Raw genomic sequence first — 20,352 nt, 5'->3', positions numbered from 1 at the left:
CCATAGTGTGAAACTTAAACTGGCTGCAAGTATTGGCGTCGGTTTTAGCTGACTTCCTGTCCCTTCTGCGGTTAGCCATCCCCTCCATCCTCTCACATGAATGTGCAGCGGCAACCATCAGACATAGCGGCAAACAGGTAGAGAGCAGACAGGACCACCCCTTTATGGAGTTCTCTGTCCTAATTGGATAAAGTGGGCAGGGATACCCAAACATTTATTTATCTCGTTTACAGTCGGAGGAGGAGAGACATGCGCTACTGACCAAACACCCTATAACCGTGATTATTACTGTTAATATAGGGCTAGATTAAAATGATATCACTTACCTCAGGCCAGTGAAGGCCACTGACCAAGCTGCCATGTTTGATGAGTTGGGAGTGAGAACATTACATCTTCTGGATCTTGGCAGTTTTATAAGGTTTTGAACTGTCATAATAATCCATCTCAAACTCGTAGCTGAGTTTTTGCTGACGGGAAGGACACCAAGCATGTGGGGTGGGGGTGATTGAAAAGGCCATAGACAAAGGCAAAAATAAAAGTCAGCAAGACTGGACCAAAATGAACCTGGACTTCATCGACACCTATAGATAATATAATAGATATAATAGATATATACACCGTCTCAGAGAACTGTAGCATAATAAAATGTTACATCGCAATATTAAAGTGTTATACTAACATTTGGGATCTGAGAGGCATAAAAGAGAGTAGTTGACTAACTCAGAACAGATACATCTTCATCTTCTTCACGAATTGTGTTTATTATTGTTGCCTCTCATGCTTGGTACAAAGGGAATGTTTCCAAATTAAGTTTGCAGTCTCAATTATTCCAGTCCCTGTAGACACCGCACAGTGCACAGTACAAAAATACAGTTTTGCTAAATCCAAAACTGACTCCGGGGAGGATTATCCGCCTTAAGGATCTGGTCTGATAGCAGTTTGAAAAAAAGAAGGAAACACTGTGCAAAGGTAGACAGCAACAATGGTTTTACAGATGGAAGGTGCACAGTTGGATGAATAAGCCATACATAGGACTTCCCTCAACCCAGAGACCAGGGCTAGTGCCAGATGTGGGTTGTTGACCCAGCAGGCTTTCATGCGGGTTGCTAGTGCTAGGTGAGCCCAGGTGTGAATGGTTGTTAAGATGTCTGGGGACATCTCAGGAACTCAGCACTGCATTGTAGGTGGGTGATAGGTAATGTGGTAGGCCACGTCCTCTGTTCAAAGACGGCCGTTCCAGTTTGAGACAGACGGATTCTCTCACCCCTCTTTTTGTTTTGTTTTTTGCCTAAAACTATTTCACAAGCGCATTTACAAATGATTCTAAGAGCACTGCATCACGTTTATGATTGTCCCCCATCATTTTAAGAGAAAGGCAGATAATTAGAAATGAAACCTCTGAACCATAACCAGCTACTAGTACTCATACTGACGGTCTATTGACGAAGCCACATGTAGGAACAAACTGATTCATCTCTTCGTCTATTTTTGAAACAGCTAAAACCCTTGACATGTGACAGGTTATAGGTTGATAAGGGGTTAATAAAAAAAAAGACAAAGGTTTCTGCTTCCACGGGCAATTCCATGTTTTTGTGGAGAAAAACACAGATTAAGTTGCTTGTCAGACCGAAGTAGTGTTGGACATTTTAGCGAACGTGTCACTGCACAGAATTATCAGTTGTCAGGTTTTTATCCCACGCTGTGTGTGACACCATTGTGTTAAGCGGTGAGAGGCACAGAGGTGGCACCGGTGAGAAAGCACAACAAGATGACAGAGGTGCTTACACACACACACACACACACACACACACACACATGCATACAGGCTCATCCTGACATGGGGCTAAAATTCCATACACATACATTGTACACACATACACATGGAGACATAGACCTGCAGATCAATGTCATGTTCAGACAGGTGGAACAGCTAAGTCGCTGGTATTAGATGCTGTCTCCTTCCAATAAATGCAGAAGCGGCAGGTGAATGACAAACACACACACACACACACACACACACAAACACACACACACACGCACACCTACATGGTGAAACAGTCTTGCAATCTCATCTGGCATCATATCAAGCCACAGCTGAAATTCTGCACTGTGGATGTATTATTATTATTTTTTTTTTTCAAATCCCATGTTGGAAAGGGAATGAAGTGCGCGAGAAAAACAACAAACAAGGTCACATGGTTTTCTTCACGCTGTGTTTTTCCCGTGCTTGTTATTTTTGAAGGGTCTCTCTTTTTTTTTTTCTGCTGCAGGCTGTAGGTTCAGGTAGTAAATAACTCAGTGTTCTGGTAGCGTGCAAACAGCATCTTCAAATGAAAGGGTAGCCACGGTGTGTGGGAGGGGAAAGGATGCATTTTAATTGAGTTTTTGATGTAGCATTGAATCCAAGTTGTATTTGATCACAGAGATCGCAGAGTTACATATTGGTTAGCTATTGTAATAATATAATTCATTTCTAGCTGAACTATGTAACATCTGATTTGTGCGAATGCATTGTACATGCATTATTGTAAAATGTCATTGTTCCGCTACATTTCTTTTGCTCTATAAAGACAGTGTTGGGGGATTTGGTTTGCATACAGCCCTGCATCCAGTTTTGCCCTCTGCCACTCGCAATATTGCAGCAATTGCAATTATGAAAGAGGTATCTGTAAAAATGTTGACAGGGCAGCTTGAAGCTTTTGTAAGACAAGTTCATTGTTGAGTCTGACTCCCAACTCGTCAAATGCTGACACTAACCTTTTTTTATTTTACAAAAAGGACCTGTAAACTACAAACACAGTTAATTATCCCCTGTCAAACCTTCCCCGAGCCAAGAAAAAGCAATTTAAAAATCTGGGATGTGAAGTCTTTGGGCCAAGCTAGAAACTCTCTGCCATATTTACTCGGGAAAAAGTGATTCTTAATGGACTGAACTGGCTCCGTCTTTGCCTCCATCAGTATGCAAATTATAAAATATCTTTGAATTTTAGCCCAGGGACGACATCATGGGACCAGAACATTACTCAGGGGTCATTTACAGGAGACAAAAAAAAGGCCATGCAAGCAAAGGTCAAAGGAACGATTAAAAAAAAGTCACTGTCGTACTTCAACCTTGTACAGAAGTCCTGAGGCGTAATGCGCGAGACCATCAGGCATGTGCGTGCCTTGTGTTTTCTTCAGCGGTCTGTCACCCAGAAGCACGAGCAGACTGTAAACTCTAACCCGGGTCCATTTTCTGTGTGTGCGTCTCTGTTTGTGCACGCTCCCCAGCTGCGCGGCAGAGATTACAGATGGCTCGCAGTACTTTGTCCTGCTGATGATCACAGATGGAGTGATATCTGACATGGTCCAGACCAAAGAGGCTGTGGTCAATGTGAGTAAACAAACACACACACGCACGTACACACACGTACTCACACACACTAATGATGGACTGATGGATGGAAGTGCTTTTCCCCTCAGTTACTCCAATCTCTTGACTTTTGTGTGTGTGTGTGTGTGTGTGTGTGTGTGTGTGTGTGTGTGTGTGTGTGTGTGTGTGGTGGGGGGAGTTCTGCGATTTTTCTCCAGAATGATCCCCTCTGTGATGCCTGGATATTAACAGCTTGGTGTGTCCCAGCAATCAGCATCCTGCAACAAGCTATACCTCTGAGCTGAATGAGAAATAACTATCCGTTTTTTCTCCTCCTGATTTAAATCATGGAGGAAATGAAAATACTTTTTTGCTCGCATTGTGCCCTCCCTTTGGTGGAGGGGATCAATGTTGTTTCAATAACCTGTCAAACAAACGTTTGAGAGGTGTCTGATCCAATTAGGTTGGCTGTGAGTGATAAATCTCACGACACACAGCGTAGAATATTAAAGGCTTTAGTTGTTTGCCATTTTCTTCCTCTCTTAATTATCTGACAAATGCAGTGTATAATACATTTCGAGGAAGTCTCACAAATGTGCTTGGATCCAAATCACATCAATCTTCATTGATGAATATTCTCCATTCGCACCGCTTTTGATCTTAAGATTTGGAAGATAAAGATGAAACTGATGTCCCATTGATAGCTCGGTTGAAAGCGTAGGATATTGGATCAGGTTCATAGCTTCAACACTGTGAATCAAAATGAGCATGTTTGAATTAATGCCCACTACACCAAAATGACGGAACTTTGTTGAAAACTCTGTTGTCCTTCCAAAGCTTGTATATGCCTTAGTGCACCATTAGCAATAAATCGACTGAACTGATTGTACATTGTGTTTCCTGTACAGGCCGCATCACTCCCCCTTTCCATAATTATCGTGGGTGTTGGACCAGCTGAGTTTGATGGTGAGTGTTCCAGTGTAACGATAGGTCTAAAATGTTAAATGTCAACATGAATAAACATGACACAGAAGATAAGTGTTTTTTTTTCTTTCTCCAGAAGATAGAGCATTTAAAGGGCCATTTAGCAAAATACAGTGAGAGTAGTTTTAGTATAAAACATTCAAAGTTTAAAGGAGCAGTATGTAGTTCTTTTTTGTCACGCAGAAATTCATCAGTATTTTGATATTAGCAATATTAATGAGGTAATGATACCTGTGTTGCAGAGATGTCAATTAAGTTAGCATGCTAACCGGCTAGCCCTAGCACGCCCTACTTCGATGTCCATGGTAACGCATTTGCCACCCAAGGTGGCGGTGAGGGCAGACTCCAGTTAGCTACGAGGGTCACTTAGCCCCACAGCTAACTGAGAAACATGCTAACACTACAGCCACAGATAGCTGCAGCAAAGAGTATAGTGAGCAGCAGTTAGTGGTTATGCTCCCCCCTATAGTTTTGGAGCTATCCTTGCCTTCTGGCTATTTCTAACAAATCTCACCTCTAATCAATATACAAACGTACACTCTGTATGTGATGCGACAGCCCTAAAATCCACCAGATGAAATGTTTTGCATCTTTCGGTTTGGATTTGAGAGCAGGCAACATTGTTCATTTGCATAAACTGCCAACATTGTAGCGATACAAAGTTGGTTTAAAATCAACTAAATTCCTCATTAAAGGTGCAGCATGTGAGAAATGACCAACTCATTCATAAACAAATAGGGGGCAGCATATAACCGCTAACCACTCATGTAGCTGCTTTCAGCTAGTTAGCTCAGTTTGCTAAGCAGTAAGCGCTCTACACCGGGAGCTCTGAGTGATATGATGAGACAGGATATGTGAGTGCTAGCTGGTTAGCATACTAACTCAGGTAGATACCTCTCAACCCAATACATAGACATCCTTAACATAATGTCAAGACTCTTATTTCTTCACATTCCATTCATAGCTATAGTTGTTTTGATCTTTTTTCAAACTAAAATTCTCATATTTTGCACCTTTAATAATGCTTCTAGTCAATAGACTACACAAAACATATATCCCTCCAAAATGGCCATCTGTGTTTTTTACCCTAAAAATAGTAAGGTCATGTAGCAGGTCATGTTTCAATTCGGCCTACAGCTGAGCAGAATGTGATGGCGGACGACAGGAAACGTGCACTGAGTTGGATGCGTTTGAAATGTAAACAGTGTTGACTCAATTCATCAGCCTTGACATTGGCAAAGACACAAGGGTGGGATGTTTTATATAAAAGGCGGCATTCGACTGGCCTTGACTTTTCCTTGACTTGATGAGACGCCTGTGAGCAAACAGGAAAACCACTATGGCAGCTGCATCATAATTGGTTCTTCATGTACACCAGTGTGCCGTGCCTCTTCCTCATCTCTGCAGAGAGTCAGTGGAGTCAAGTGTGCAGGCGTCTCGCTGGCCACAGATCAATGACTTTTCCACCGGGGACTGTTGGTGTGCAGGCAGTCTGTTACTGCTCAGCAGGGTGTGACGACTCGAGCCTCATCACTGTGTCGGATGGCCCATCATTTTCTACTTGTTTGATCAAATAAATGGCGGGAATGGTTGTGAAGGCGCTCAAGTGTGTTAAGGGGTCATGAGGTCAAACTAGTGTATGTGTGTATGGTGTGTGTGTGTGTGTCTAACTTATTGCTGGGTCTAATTGCCTCTGTGCGCTGTGGCTTTGAGTCTGTGCGCTCCATTTCTGAATACGTTGTACAAGTGTTTTTAAGCTCAGCATGTCATTTTTTTTTCTTTCATGCCATCAGTTCTGGTGTTTGTCCATTAATATTTTCTGTGTGTGTTTCCTGTCTTAGCCGGATACGAGTCCAGATGCAGGAAACACACCGTTGTGCTCCGCCAGAGCACAATTTGTCCATAGCTGAAATGGCAGTCTGAAAGTGCTCCTGTAGCTACCCTTTGAAGCCCAGAGTAGCCAGAATTATTTCCATTTTCTGACCTGTGCTGTAATTGGGCATCATTTTTAGCTCAAGAAATTACATTTTTTTTTCTCTGCATGAAGTGTTCTAGCTAGTCTCCGTTGAATGCGTGTTCCTTTTCCCCCACGCTGCGTTCCACCTCGGCAATTACGTTATGAAAATACAGAGGAGCACCTTGTACCTTTCTACTCTCCCCCAGCGGTTTCAGCATTGAGTCACACTCTCTCTCTCTCTCTCTGTTGCTTTCCATCCTTTTAGCCATGGAGGAGCTGGATGGAGACGAGGTGAGGGTGTCCTCCAGAGGACGCCTTGCTGAGAGAGACATTGTGCAGGTACTCATCACAATTCTATTAAACCTCGCGGGTTAGACTCGAGCATGCCTCTGGTAACAGCAGTGGCACGGGGGGAGATATCCCTGAAGGAGGGTGACTTACATTTAGAACACACACTCAGACACACGGCGGGGACGGCCTAATGCAATATACATTACTCATTTTACAGTGGGCCACAGATCAGGCTCAGTGTCTTGCTCTCTGATTCTGGTTGCGCCCCGCCACACAGCTCAAGAGCCCATCCATCCAGTTCAGTGGAGTAACGTATATAAGACTGCCAGTGTGTTCCAACATGAAAACTGTTGCTGATATGTCTTTATATATAAAACCAACCGATTTATGAGGATGGATGGACAACAAATTTAAAGTTATTGTAGAACTGCAATGCATACAGTGTCACAGTGGGATTTTTTTTTTTTTTTAAATTTAATGAGTGTTTTACATTGTGCAGTGTTAGTGGGATTATTCTTGAAGGGAACACAAAAGGTGCCACCAGAAGTACTGACTGTATAGAAACGAAAGAGAGATTGCTATTATTAGACTACCATGAATAAATTAAAGCTAAATAACCCCAGGCTTGTCCCAGCAGTCTTTTTCCTAAAAAGAAGCAGCTGCTGAGCACCAGTACACAAGGGACGAGACACAACCGGGCGACAATTCAACCACGAGGTAACTTATGGAACAAAATGCAGTCTGGTTCGAACTGCAAATCTGGTTTGTTCAATTGATTGGTAAATGTAAATAGAGGTAAATAAATATGTGGGACGCATCTGTCGTTCTAAGACAAATTTTGGCAGTATAGTCACTGGAGGTCAGCTACCACCAACACACTCCAAAAGCGTTCTCGCTCCCACCTCGTCAAAAATGGGCAGCTTGGTCAGTGGCCTTCATTCCCGAATCGTGACACTGACACACTTATCTTTAATAAATGCAAAACTGGGTCTGTGTGTTCTGGAGGGGATACTCTCTCTGCTACAACACTTGCATGAGGGAAACCCATCTCTACCCACAGCTCCGCACTGTTGCAGCTATTTTAAATTGTAAAGGAAGCTAATCGTGTCTAACCAATAACCGTAAAGGTTAGAAACCTTCTGCTGCGGATCTTTGAAGGCGCCTTCCTCACTTCAAAGTGAACGTGGGACGTCTGCGGCAGCTGCGATCCGGTGATTTTTTTTTTTTTTACTGAACAGGTGACACTGCTCAAAAATCTCAACAAGCAGATCATGTTTTACAGATCCATTTGTTTTTTTTGTAGAGCCAAGAAGTACATTTATGGAAGTTTATAATTGGCTTTATAAAAACTGGCCAAACAAAGCAAAGACATTTCCTTTGCCCTTAAAGACACTTCATCCATTATCATCTCGAAACTCAGCAAGAAATTGTTTTCGAAGTGAGCTCCATAGAGAGAGACAGAGAGCCGTAACCCCGTCGGGACCTGATAAAACCAGAAGCGGCAACAGTAAACAATAATTTTGGGGAGCCTTTTTAGAGATATGAGAACACAAACAGGAAGCATATAAAATTGCCTCTGATAACAATGTGCTATTAAATATGCGCGCAGCGTGGAAAAGACTGGCTAGTCAGCTGTCAGAGCAGAGAGTACAGTGATAAATGAGCGCCTACAATGATAAATGCATGGTGTATTGACTCAGTGGAAGAATGTGAGCATGTAAGATATCAGCGAAGCAGCTATTTCTTGCAAAAAAGTACAGCTAGCTTCAACACCGACATCATATTAATGAGCCACAGTAATAATAATAATCATAATATATGCTTTACGCACAAGAGGCTTGACTTAATTGCGTCGTTTTCCCGCTATCAGTGAACGCAGAGGAGGGATTTGTTTTGTAAAGGCGTCATTGTGCGACGCTTCACCCCACACCGGGTTAATAACTGGATAATGTGGCTCCTCATTGTACAGCCGTATTGATACCGCTATCATGTTTTCACAGTCCTGTCCCTCCAGTTTGTTTCACTAACAGCAGTAATCACATTAGCATGCTCACAGTAATCCTTTGATTGCCTTTAACCTTATTATGACGCTAATTCAATCAGGATGTTTACACTTGTGGCAGAGAAGGGAAAAAAAAAAACAAACAAACAAAAAAACAAAGTTCAATCACTCTACATTTCCATGCATTGCTGTTGTTAATGATGCAATATGACGAATGCCTTCAGTGCAGCCACTGATTCTTCCTCTTCTCCTCTTATAGCAAACAGTCGAACCGCTCCCATTAGAACTCCCGACTGTGTAACATAAAGAGACGCCGTTGGCCTCAAGTATTAACTCGAGTAGTATTTATTTACACACACAAATGAAATGGATCAGAATGGAACATAATGAGCGGTTTGGTATTTTGATGTACAGTCTCTTTCAGACGAATGCGATGGAAAGTCCAGATCAGTCTCATGTTTGAATAAGCAGCCTTAGTTGATGTTAAATAAAAGTCATGTCTTACTTGGTACAACATCAGAAATGTCCACCATCAACAGCAAATCCAATTTGGATTCTTTCGTCACATTAACATTCATGCTAAAGAGGCACAATATGAAATACAGAGAAATTAAAGATTAAATGCAGGTATTGTTCTGCCTTCTTAGCAGCATTGTTATCACAAAAGGAAACAAACTCACGGTAAAAAACCTAAAAAAAAAAACTAGCTAATTTTATAGTTATAAATATTTAAGGGGGAGGCAAATTGTGCACATCTAAGTGTGTTTAGAGGTATTTGGAAGTTATGTTAAAAGTTGTGTCCTAAAGTGATGTCACTTGAGTCAAAATCGGTCGGGCTTTGGTTTGAAAATGAAAAAAAATAGGAGGTGTGTTAGAAAGAAGGAAGCTTACTAGACCTCTGTAGTCCACTTTCATCTCTATCTGCAGGCCAACCGCTCGAGGCTACAGTGGATATTAGTAGCATAACACCCCTGAATCAGGCCCTGGAGCGTGCGCCTCAGCCTTGCTTCCAAATTGACATGGTGGTCACTCGCGGTATTTCAGTGAAAAATGCCACTGCGGCCCGAAAAGCATTTTCCCCATAGACCATCATTATAAAGTAGATGATTGTAAAACTGTTGTCAGGACATCAAGAACTGCAAACAGGGTTGATTATGAGTGGGGAACTCGCCGGCGGGGCCAGTAGGGGAAACTACCCTTTATATTCAATGGGCCGCTTAACCGGGATATAAACGCAGAATGTATGCTATCTTTGCATCTGCAATCAACTTCCTCTTTATAAATCTAGAACATGAATCTCTGATCAAGCTCTCAGTGGTTGAGTTGTATTGTGGGTAATGTAGGTGCTAATGTCTGTCGTGAGTCTGACAGTTTTAAAAGGAGTGATGAAGTTTTCCTGATTTTGATCTATGGTGGTAAATTGAATGTTTTATCTGATTAGCTGAATGCCAGACAAATCAACCACTTTGAATATGTCGACTTAGTCTGTGGCAAATTGGAATGGCCATTTTTTTCTGTTACAGACCAAAACACTCAATAGATTTGTCAAGAAAATGAAAGACCTTTCAGTTGCAGCCATAGAGGTCGTGATTTAAAGGCCCTGTATCATTTTGGTTCATATTTTTATTTTTGTTTTGTTTTCTAAAAATTTTTTACAAGCTTCAATGTTGAAAAATATGTATTTTTTTCTCATAATGTTCATTGTTGCAGTACCTCTATTCAACCTCTGTCCGAACACTCTATTTTAATGGCTGTCTCTTTACAGCCCTCCTCCTGAAAAGCCGAGTCTGCTCTGATTGGTCAATTCTTACAGGTCTGAGCAGGCAATGTGCATTTCAAAATCAAATACATGTAAATCTGACTTCTCACGATATGGAACCTTTAGAAAATACAAAGACAGAACAAAGAAAGAAAATAAAAACATGGTTCAACAGATCTCGATACACTGTGAATGAAACTATTGAAGGTTGCAAGGTTGGAAAAAAAAAAAATGTTCCAGTTTGTGAATATTCAGAATAACCCCACCTGTGAGCGAAAAAAGGGCCGATGACGCAATGTCCTTTCTCTCTATGGCAGCATAAACTGCCACCTAATTAAAGTTGAAATTGATGAGAAAATGAATGCGGGGACTCACTGAGAGAAGTTGGGGGTGAGGCCATTAATTAAAGCTTTGACGGCATGATAGGCTGCTTTTTAAAATCTATCACTGATGCAGAGTGAGACATCATTAATTTCCTCTCACATACCAGGCGCCGAATACAAAGCGAGTATTCCTTCCTGTAGCCGCCATGTCTCGTCTGAATGAAGCTGCAACAAATTTCCACAGCGGAAGCTGCCTTTTCTTTGACGGACACATGAAACCAGCGATGTTTACTGTGCAGTAAAATAGCCTGATTAAACATTAACATTATGAGAGTTCATACGTATTCTTTGTTTGCACTGCTTCCAGTTTGTTCCGTTCAGAGACTACATCGACAGATCTGGCAACCAGGTCCTCAGCATGGCCCGGCTGGCCAAAGACGTCCTCGCCGAGATCCCCGACCAGCTGCTGTCTTTCATGAAGAGCCGAGGAATTGAGCCGCGACCGGCCCTCTCCACCTCGCCGCTGCCGGAGCTGCACAGGCATATCTGACCCCCGACACAGCTCGTCTCTGCCTCTCCACCCTGGCCCTCCACCCCCCCCCCAACCCACCAACCCCCCCAGTCCCCCCCCCCCCCCCTTGCTTATCTGCAATCACCTCCCACACAGTTATTTGTCACTTTAAAAGAGCAGGGGGGATCGACCCGTAACTCGCCCTCTTCCTGTCTTATCGCCGCTGAAGCTAAACAGGCACATCACACTGACGCAGCGGGCGCTCATCCCTGACTCACCTGCTGCTGCTGCTGCACCTCATCTCTTCCTCGCTAACTCACCCTGATATAGAGCATTGCTTTTCATGTGCTGTCTCACAGAAGAGTGAGACTGAAGCATGACTGTCCCTCTCCTCGCCGCCGACTAGAGTTCTTGCACAAAGACTCTTTTCATTTGCCCTTGTCCTCGGCAGGTGTTGACACCAGTCACATCTGGCACGAGTCCCAGAAAGCGTAAGACACTAACTTTAATTGAGAGCGAGTCTCCAAATTAAAGCAGAGCCCTCGACGAGCAATCCCCGCCAGCTTGTGTCAGGTGCATTTGGGGGATTTCTGTGTTTGTGGTTTATATGCTACGCTGTCGTCACTATCATCAGACTGCGTCAGATCTCTCGAAACGGAAATGGAGGCTTCCAAACAATTAACCCGATTGGGGAGTTCTGAAACTGTGAGGCGCGGCGCCCCAGGAGGTGCAGGAGAGTTGAAGGCAAAGACGCTGCCTGAGGTGAAAGGGGCAGGTGCATGCTGCCGCTCTGTAAGCAACAAAAGTTAGTTATTGTAGTTGTGAGGCAGTTAGTAGTTGGAGCAGCAGCAGCTGTGATGTGCAGCTCATACAGGCAATTCAGGTGCTTTAAAAACTGTACTTTAAGATAATTAAGGTACTCTCAAACCCTTCGCGCCTGATTGTCGCAGCTCGCTTCACACTCTTTCTTCTCTGAGTCATAACTCAGTCGAACCACGGCACACAGTTGTGATGCACATATTTATAGATTCAGCGTGACTTACACTTTCCGCGGACGGACACCATCATCCCAGATGTTCACACCGAGCATTAATGTCTTCAAACCCACGCCAGAAATCGTAGTACAAAAAGACGCTCTTGCGGCTGCAGACCTGACGTGCAGGATCATCAGCGTTTTTTTTTAGGTTTTTCTTCGGTATCAAAGTGACCTGGTGATAGGCGTGGTGTCGCAAGTTCAATCCAAAACTAGAACACTGATTGAAGTGAGCTTTCAGTTTTTTGATCACTGAAATCAAATGCCGGATCAGTGATTCTGCCAACATATTTTCTTCTCTCCACCCAGCCTAATCACACACACCCAACGAAGAAAAAAAAAAAAAAGACAACACTTCAAAGACGACACAGCTAGCTGACCGGTAGCCCGCAGCTACACTTCCAGACACTGCGTGCACAAAGATGATCAATTGACTGGCACCAGAGAAGACTCTGACAGCATCACATATATTGGGTTCATCTTCTTCCTCAGAGATACGTTATTGATTTATCTGGGAGCAGGGTCTGCCTGGGACAGATTCAGGAAGCCAAACTTTAAAGCAAACTACATTTATGTCCTCTTGTTGAAAAGTTGTCGGAAAATTCGACTGTACGAATGTAAATGACGTTTGTCGGGGCATAAAACGAATGATCTCTTGACAAATCTAGATAACAGTAACATTTTATCACTTAATGGCATCTATGTATTGTGCTGCAGTGATATCTCCTGAAATCAGCATGCTAACCAGCTAGCCCCAGTGCTCCATGGGAGCCTAAAAGATAAGGAAGGGTCATTATATTACTGAATCTGGCTTTGGGGCCACTGTGGGATTGTAGTGCTGGTTTCATTGAAGTCAATGGGAAACAGATGAGGAAACTCACTAAAACCTGACAAATCTACACCGTCCGACTTTTAGCGAAGAAATGCCCCCAGAAAATGAAAGACCACACTTCCCTGATGATTGACAGGGCTGATGATATTGTGATCGGGCCAGGTCTGACTGATCTCAGCTGTTATTCTGATGATATGCTACCCCCCTATTTGTTTCGAGCATGAATTTGTCAGGAGCATTGCACCTTTAAACTCAAAAGTTAAATCGAGTAGTGGATTTGGAGAGTCGTCAGCGATAGACTGTAAACCAGACCCGCCGAGCTAATAGCTAAGTCGTACTTCGGGGCGCCAGTTTGTCAGAATGTAAAACAAATATTGGCAAAACAAGCAGGGCTCAGTCTGTAGCCCATGGCAGCGTTACACTTCTGGTTTACAGCCTCCAAATTGTGTGGACTGTCGTTCCAAAAATTAGCGCATGGTTACTTTTATTATGAAAACCTCTGATTTAATGCAGCAGGATGAATACGTAATGGGAGGAGCGCTCACAGAGACGCCACACATAGAGCAGCAGACAGGTGTCGGCAGGTCTATCATTTGTGGTTCCGGTCGCCGACCTTCACACAGACACATATACTTAAACAAACAAACACACACACACACACACACACACACACCCCTCTCTCTGCCACGACACACCCACCCCACCATTTGCCCAGCGTGGGCCGAGGCTGGGTGCAGATTCCCCCCCTGCTGTTAGAGAAATGCCAGTCTCTCCGGCTGCCCTGCGGAGAGGAGGAGGGAGGAAGGAAGGAAGGAAGGGAAGACGAGACGGGGGAGGAGGGGAAGAATGCAGAGGTGGGGGGCTGCGAGCGATGGAAAAAGACAAAACATGAAAGAGAAGGCCATGAGAGAGGGGAGCGAAGAGACAGACGGGCGAGGAGGAATGGAAGAGGGGAGGATCCGGAGGTTTGTTTTATTTTGGAAAAAAAAAAAAAAAAAAAATGCATGGAGAAGAAAACTTTATTTAGATTGAGTTATGCATATTTTGGGAGAGAAATCTCAATAAATGATAAACGCACATTCTCTGAAAAGCAATACACCTGACTCCCAGTGTAGTGTCTCAGTGTCCCTCCCCCTCCCCTGCCATGACTTGACATTTTGTTCCCAGGCAGACTGGAGCTGTGTGCAACGTGGGCGCAAGCTGCCACCTAGTGTTCATCATTTATATAGCAGGGTTAATCTTTATTATGCATGACTGCTGTACACTCCTATACACAGTGCAGACGCATGACCTGATGCAACCGTCCTTACTACCATAGCTGACTGCAAGCGAAGTGAAGTCAGGCACCCGGAGAGTTCTGACGGCGTGTCGATCCTAAAGAACTGACAGTCTGCAGCACGTTCGTGTGTGAAACGTGACTTTTATCGAGGACGTTTTTTTTTTTTGTTTTTTTTTTTCTCGTGTCAGTGTGATGATGGTGGCTTAGAGGGGTGTTTCTGCTGTTTCATGTGTCGTGCAGGTATAATCATTTTGTTTTTTATTATCAACTCGTACGCTAATTACTTTAACCGTCAAGATTGTGCATGTTGAGGAATAAATAAGTGTTCAAGTGGTCTTTGTCATTGCAACTGCTTAAAAAAAAACAAAACAAAAAAACAAAAACAGAGAGACATATATCTCAAAGTAATATGCATTTTTTTTCTTGTGTCACTGTACATTTTCATTTGTAGATTTCAGAACTTGCTGTGTGCAGTGTCTTGCAGAGACGTGGAATATTCAGTAAGTGAAATTCCCCACGGAGAGACAAGTATTTTTGATATTTTGCAACGATGTGGCCTCCTCCCAGGGTCATAAAAGGAGGCATGGAAGGCCTCTGCAAGACACCAGTGGCATTAAAAAAAAAAGTATTCTGAGGAAACTTGTGGCGTGATTTTTGTACAACAAGAGATTTTTTTTTTTGGTCTGTCTCTTGTCAGTTTCCTACAGCTGTATTAAAGGTGCAGTGTGCAGGAATTCAAATGAAAATGTCATGTTCAACCGAACATGAAGAGATAACGGTTTTGGTGTGATTCAAAGATGCCTGTGTGCGGAGTTCCAGAGGTATCTACTGCAGTTAGCATGCTAACAGGCTAGCTCCCAGCCGGTTTGTAAAAAAAAAGAAAAAAAAGAAAATGCCAACAGTCCCCATGATGCCCTGAGCTCGCAGTCCGGCACAGTCGGCTAATGCGACTGCTAACTACATGGTAAACTGAGCTGACTGGCTAACGGCAGCTACACGTAGCAGCAGTGAAGCGGCCATGTTTGGAGTTCAGAGTTGTAAAATTCAACAGGTGGGGAATTCTTGCATACTGCACCTTTAACAAACTGTACGTATATTCATGGTGTTTAAAAATAAGGCTGGATAAGGAGTCATTGTACAGTACCTGATGACTTATGTTACCCACTTGTTTGCTTACAGTAGAGCTACGAAAGCCTTTTACATCTATGTCACTTATAATAAATCTATCTATCGTCTGTTGACGTTTTTATGAATGTCCAAATAAGAAGAATGTAGAAGTCTGAACTAGAAACTGTTTTGACAAATCTGTTGTCGTGTTTTGATATAAGCTTTGACTACGTTTGTGTTTACTCATATCTCCTGAAGTTGTCCAACTGCATTACAGTGAAACATAAAAGCGGCACAATCTGATTATATTGTATGTTGTTGTTTGTCCGCAGAGGGATGACTTGAAGCGGCGAGGTGATTCTATTACAGTATCCGTGGTCGTGATTCATTCGACAGCGCCGCACGAGGCGCTGAGCCTCCTCCCGTGGAAACCAGTTCTGGTTGATTCAGGAAACAGATTAGAGCGCTTTAACACACAGAGCTATACGTTATGTTCGTATTATAACTTATTTACTGTACACACGGATGAATCACTGCCCCCAGTGTTGGTTACCATCTTGTGTTCAAAATAAATACGTAACAGAGTTGCGATACAGAAATAAATGTGATACCAAGTCTGGAACTGAATTGTTAAAAATATAACTGTTTTCATCAGCAGACCAAATTTATGCAGTAATGCCAATTCAATTTCATGCAAGTTTTCTTTTTTTGTTTTCTTTTTTACATTGATACGATGTTTTTTTTTGTTTTTTTTTTTTCAGGGTTAATCAATAATACATATCTGTTAGCTATTAACATTTCAGCAGACTCTCATACCTGAATGACTGAATAGGTCGATTGCCAGTGCAAGTTTCCAATCCGTCATGACTGTACCAGCGACAGAACACAGTACCAGAATAACTGTGTAGATTCAACTGGTGAGTCGATATTCTCGCAATAAAATGAAATACCTTTTGATATTTGGTAAGCACACAAAAAAACTCAAATTTATCTCTTTATATATCTGTATTAATAAACAATTTATTAGCCCTGTATCTGAAGCAAAGTGTAAATAATCTGTATGTTTCAAAATCAATCAGAGATTCTTGTTTTTTTTAAGTATTTTTCTGGCCTTTTATGGCTTTATTGATGGCTTAGCTGAAGAGGTGACAGGAGATAGGTTGAGAGAGAGAGGGGGAGTGACACACAGCAAAGGGCCCCCGGCCAGGAGTGGAGCCCGGGTCCCAAAGCCTCTGTACATGGGACGCACGCTCTACCAACTGAGCTAAATGGCGCCCCAGATCAGAGATTCTTAAGATATTTTAATGTTTTAAATATTTAAATATATATATTGAACTTTATTCATGCAGGCAGTTGATGTTAGGGGGGCCCTTGTTTCAGGGAGGCCCTTGTCATGTAATTTTAAGATATCTGTGCCCAGGTCATACGTCACAGTGTAGTTCCATTTTGTTCCAAGGACATTATGTACATAAGTTATCTTATGGATGTGATGTTACCCAATGACATCGACAAACATTTTTAAACGAGAGTTGAAATAACTCACCGTTTCACATAAGACCCAAACAGTGGACCTCTGCTGTGTGTATTAGACACCATCAACATCATCCTCCTCCCTGTGTGGACTCACTCTTTATACCCTGACTCCCTTATTTACTGCAGCAATGATTACTCTGGCCACTAGAGGTGCCGCCTAACAAGAAATGTAAATACGGCTCATTATGTGCTGCTGCACAGACAACCTGCAGCCTCCGGTAGTTCCTCTGATGAGGATGGGCTGAAACATTCTCGCGTTGCTGTGTATTATAGGTTCCTCTGCTACTTGGGCTTATTTGGGTCAAAACCTGCTCATTGGCCAACACAATGCCACTGGTTGAAAGAGTGAGAAGCCAGTCAAGGAGAGGGTGAAGGTTAGTAAATGCAGAACATAAAGTCAATAAAACACTGAATAATACAGTATTTCATTCCAAAACCGCAGGCAGTGATGTGATATAATAACATCCTCCACTTGGAAGCCAAAGGTCACCTACTGATGTGTGAGTTTCATTTCATCCCGAAAGTGGGTCTAATATTATGATCATTTCTTATTAAAGTTAAAGTCCAATATCCATTTTATATTTCAGCTGTGTTTTGGTCTCTAACAACATCTGAGATAAATATCTTTCTCTGAGGCTGCCAGATATTTTTCTATGTTAACCAACTTTGTGCCAGATGCTGGCTGGATACAACTCGCCTTTGTCTGACAACAACGCATGTGGGTGTGGTAAGAGTGACTCGTCTTTATGGCTCCGTAACTTAAAGTGACACCTTATAGTAACACCATAATAATCATAACTGCTTTAAAGGATCAAATCAGCAAAATCAATAAATACGTTTTGTTTATCCACATAACCACAGTGGTATAGTTTTGCTTTATTCGTTCACTTTTTGAGACGTCTGCTTCCATCCAAATACAACGTAGGGATGAGAATTTTGTTTTTGGAGATCAAATATTTCATTGGAGTCTACACAGGTCGTGATCCTGATAGCTCTGGACAACCCACAGTACTTTGAATGACCAATAAGACCTGCCTCTACTCACATTACTGTGAAAATAATATTATATATAATGACAAACACTGATGATGAATTACCGGCCAAATGTATCATTTTTGCAAGTTGATATTCAAGTCATACTGAATTACATTAAAAAAAAGAAAAAGAGGATAGGGAACTAATCTAAAACTTACTTTCGAAGATGTTAAGTAATCAAGTATTTCTATGTGCACTTAAGAACACTTACAAGTGCCTGCAGAGAATCACCGAACCAGCTGTTAATTATTATGTAAGGAGAGAAAAAGTGAGTGAACAGATCGCTGCAACGGAACAGAGGAACAGTCGGAGCCGGACGTGCTGTGACGGCCTATTAAACATAATGGCTTAAAGAGGCAGAGGAGCTGTGCCTGATGTAAACACGCTACCAGCTGAGGTGTTTTTGAGGCGGGCAGCAGCTGAGCTGCCCGCCGAGCAAGCGCGGCGTCAACGCTTAAGACGCGGCGGAGTGAGACGCCAGACAGACTGATCTGTCCTTCACGTAGGTGCGCTCGGCAAAGATGATTTCACTCTCGTGTCCCCGGGAACAACATCGCTCTCCTGCACAACAACAACAAGCATATCCTGATGGCATTACAACACGATTTTCTCCCTTTCTAAACATAATTTTTTATGAGAGTGTGGAAAGAAACAAGGAACAACATCTGGCAAAAACGTGTGTTTTTTAAAGGGACTCGAACAAACCTGGTTTTGTGGGACTTTGGGTAATAGGTCAGAGAGGCTTAGCTCAGGGAAACTTTGGGCAAATATAAATGAGGCCTTCAAGCTGGAAAAAAAAAGAGAGAAAAAGGAAGAAAAAGGAGGCACACTTGAAGTTTGCAGCAAGCAGCTTGAGGGCTCGTACAAGTTGGACAGGCTACTGTAAGATTGTGCGTAACAGTTTGCGAGAAAATTGCTTTAACTATCGGTCTCAAACAAAGGCCATTGAGGGTTCCGTGCACGCTCCAAAGCGGTTTCCTAAAACATTAACTGGAACCTAGTTAAATGTAGCTCAGGACGGCCATATGATACGTTACGAGAATATAGAACCGCTGCGCTTAATTCAAAGTGACAGATTCCGCTGTACGCGCTGCAAACTGATGTTGGGTAAATAATCACAGAGACGCAATCGTGTCGAATTTTAAAAGGCTCAATAAAAGGAACCAGTAGTATTACCAATAACAACAATGTGGCTGTTCTGTTTTTCCACTTACCTCACCACGGAGCTGCTTTATAAAACAGCTTTTTGTTGTTGTTATGCTGTCACAGCTGAGAGGTGCTGTGGACGGAGTTATGAACCGAAGAGGAACGCGGCCAGAGTCGGCACAATCACACGCTGTGTAAAACCGTGTAACGTCTCTCCTGAGGGGCTGAGTGGAGTCCTGTCAGAGGAATAGTTCAGAAAGTTGTGAATTTCTTTTTAAATTCAACAAAACACACTTATCTGCGCTTGATATTTGATATTGCACGTACATGCCCGTATGTCACTTTTCATAAATATCTGTACGCAACAAGACATGAGTAACATATGATTTTCTTATGTAATTTTAGCATTGTGTGTATTTTGGAGTTAGGACAATGTTTATTCATATTTTTTAGATTTACACCTTTAATGATATTTTATACGTGAGCTCCTCTTTGTACTAACCTGACGTGCCAGGTGGTTTTAACAAAACCGTGTTAAAGGGCGTAAGTAACCATTTGAAAAATAACCTTTGGTTTATCACAGGCTAACTTCAGCCGATCAGATGAGGAGAGGGCCACCATTAGAAGAGCCCATCGGTACACAAAATCCAGTGGAGAGAAGAGTGAAAAAACATATTTGCCGATGAGGAAAGCCCTCAGCTCTGTTCTTTATTCTTCTCTCAATAATATACTCTCCAGTTCTGATATAACTAGTCCTACAGCAACATCTATGTTACTGTCTTTAAGAGCTGCCATTGTTGTTGCTTCTATCAAACGCTGTCAAACCTAAATCCCGCCCGTCGCTGCCAGCAGTTCCTCACACTGATTGGCTGAACCAAAGTATGTTAGGCTGTAAATGCTTCCTCGCCAATACCTAGATTAGAAGATTGACGCCACTGTCATTCTCAGTCTGTATGCTAAATATAAAGCTATAGCCAGTAGCCAGTTAGCTTAGCTTGGCGGGCCTACCCCTGCTGGCACTAGCTTCTCTTTAGAGTAAAGATGTAAGAGTGGCACTAGTGTTATCTGACTCTCAGAGCATTTCTTAAATGTGGAATATTTCTTTTTTTTATTATCGTTACAAATGTCAGAGTTTGCTAGCTAGCTTCAGCACCATTAGCTTGTGGCATTCACTAGAGGGGGCAGATGATTAGATCATCAGTGGTGCA

At 42.6% G+C, this 20,352-nt stretch overlaps 1 protein-coding gene across 2 annotated transcripts in view; it reads left to right on the top strand.

The window, feature by feature from the left end:
* LOC119023523 (copine-9-like) overlaps positions 1–16,360 on the top strand; it is an 88,397-nt gene extending 72,037 nt beyond the window's left edge. The window contains exons 7-10 of one of the 2 annotated variants that reach the window (XM_037105536.1): positions 3,271–3,373; positions 4,261–4,318; positions 6,559–6,632; positions 15,763–16,360. In XM_037105536.1, the coding sequence (XP_036961431.1) occupies positions 3,271–3,373; positions 4,261–4,318; positions 6,559–6,632; positions 15,763–16,002 (475 nt within the window). In that variant the 3' untranslated portion in view covers positions 16,003–16,360. Of the gene's footprint in view, positions 1–3,270; positions 3,374–4,260; positions 4,319–6,558; positions 6,633–11,035; positions 15,734–15,762 lie in introns of those variants that run through there. The other variant, XM_037105535.1, reaches the window with a different exon arrangement.
* Positions 16,361–20,352: the final 3,992 nt, after the last annotated feature.

The sequence above is a fragment of the Acanthopagrus latus genome, chromosome 7, assembly GCF_904848185.1.
Source record: "Acanthopagrus latus isolate v.2019 chromosome 7, fAcaLat1.1, whole genome shotgun sequence".
NCBI lineage: Eukaryota > Metazoa > Chordata > Actinopteri > Spariformes > Sparidae > Acanthopagrus > Acanthopagrus latus.
This window is presented reverse-complemented; position numbering and strand designations above follow the sequence as displayed.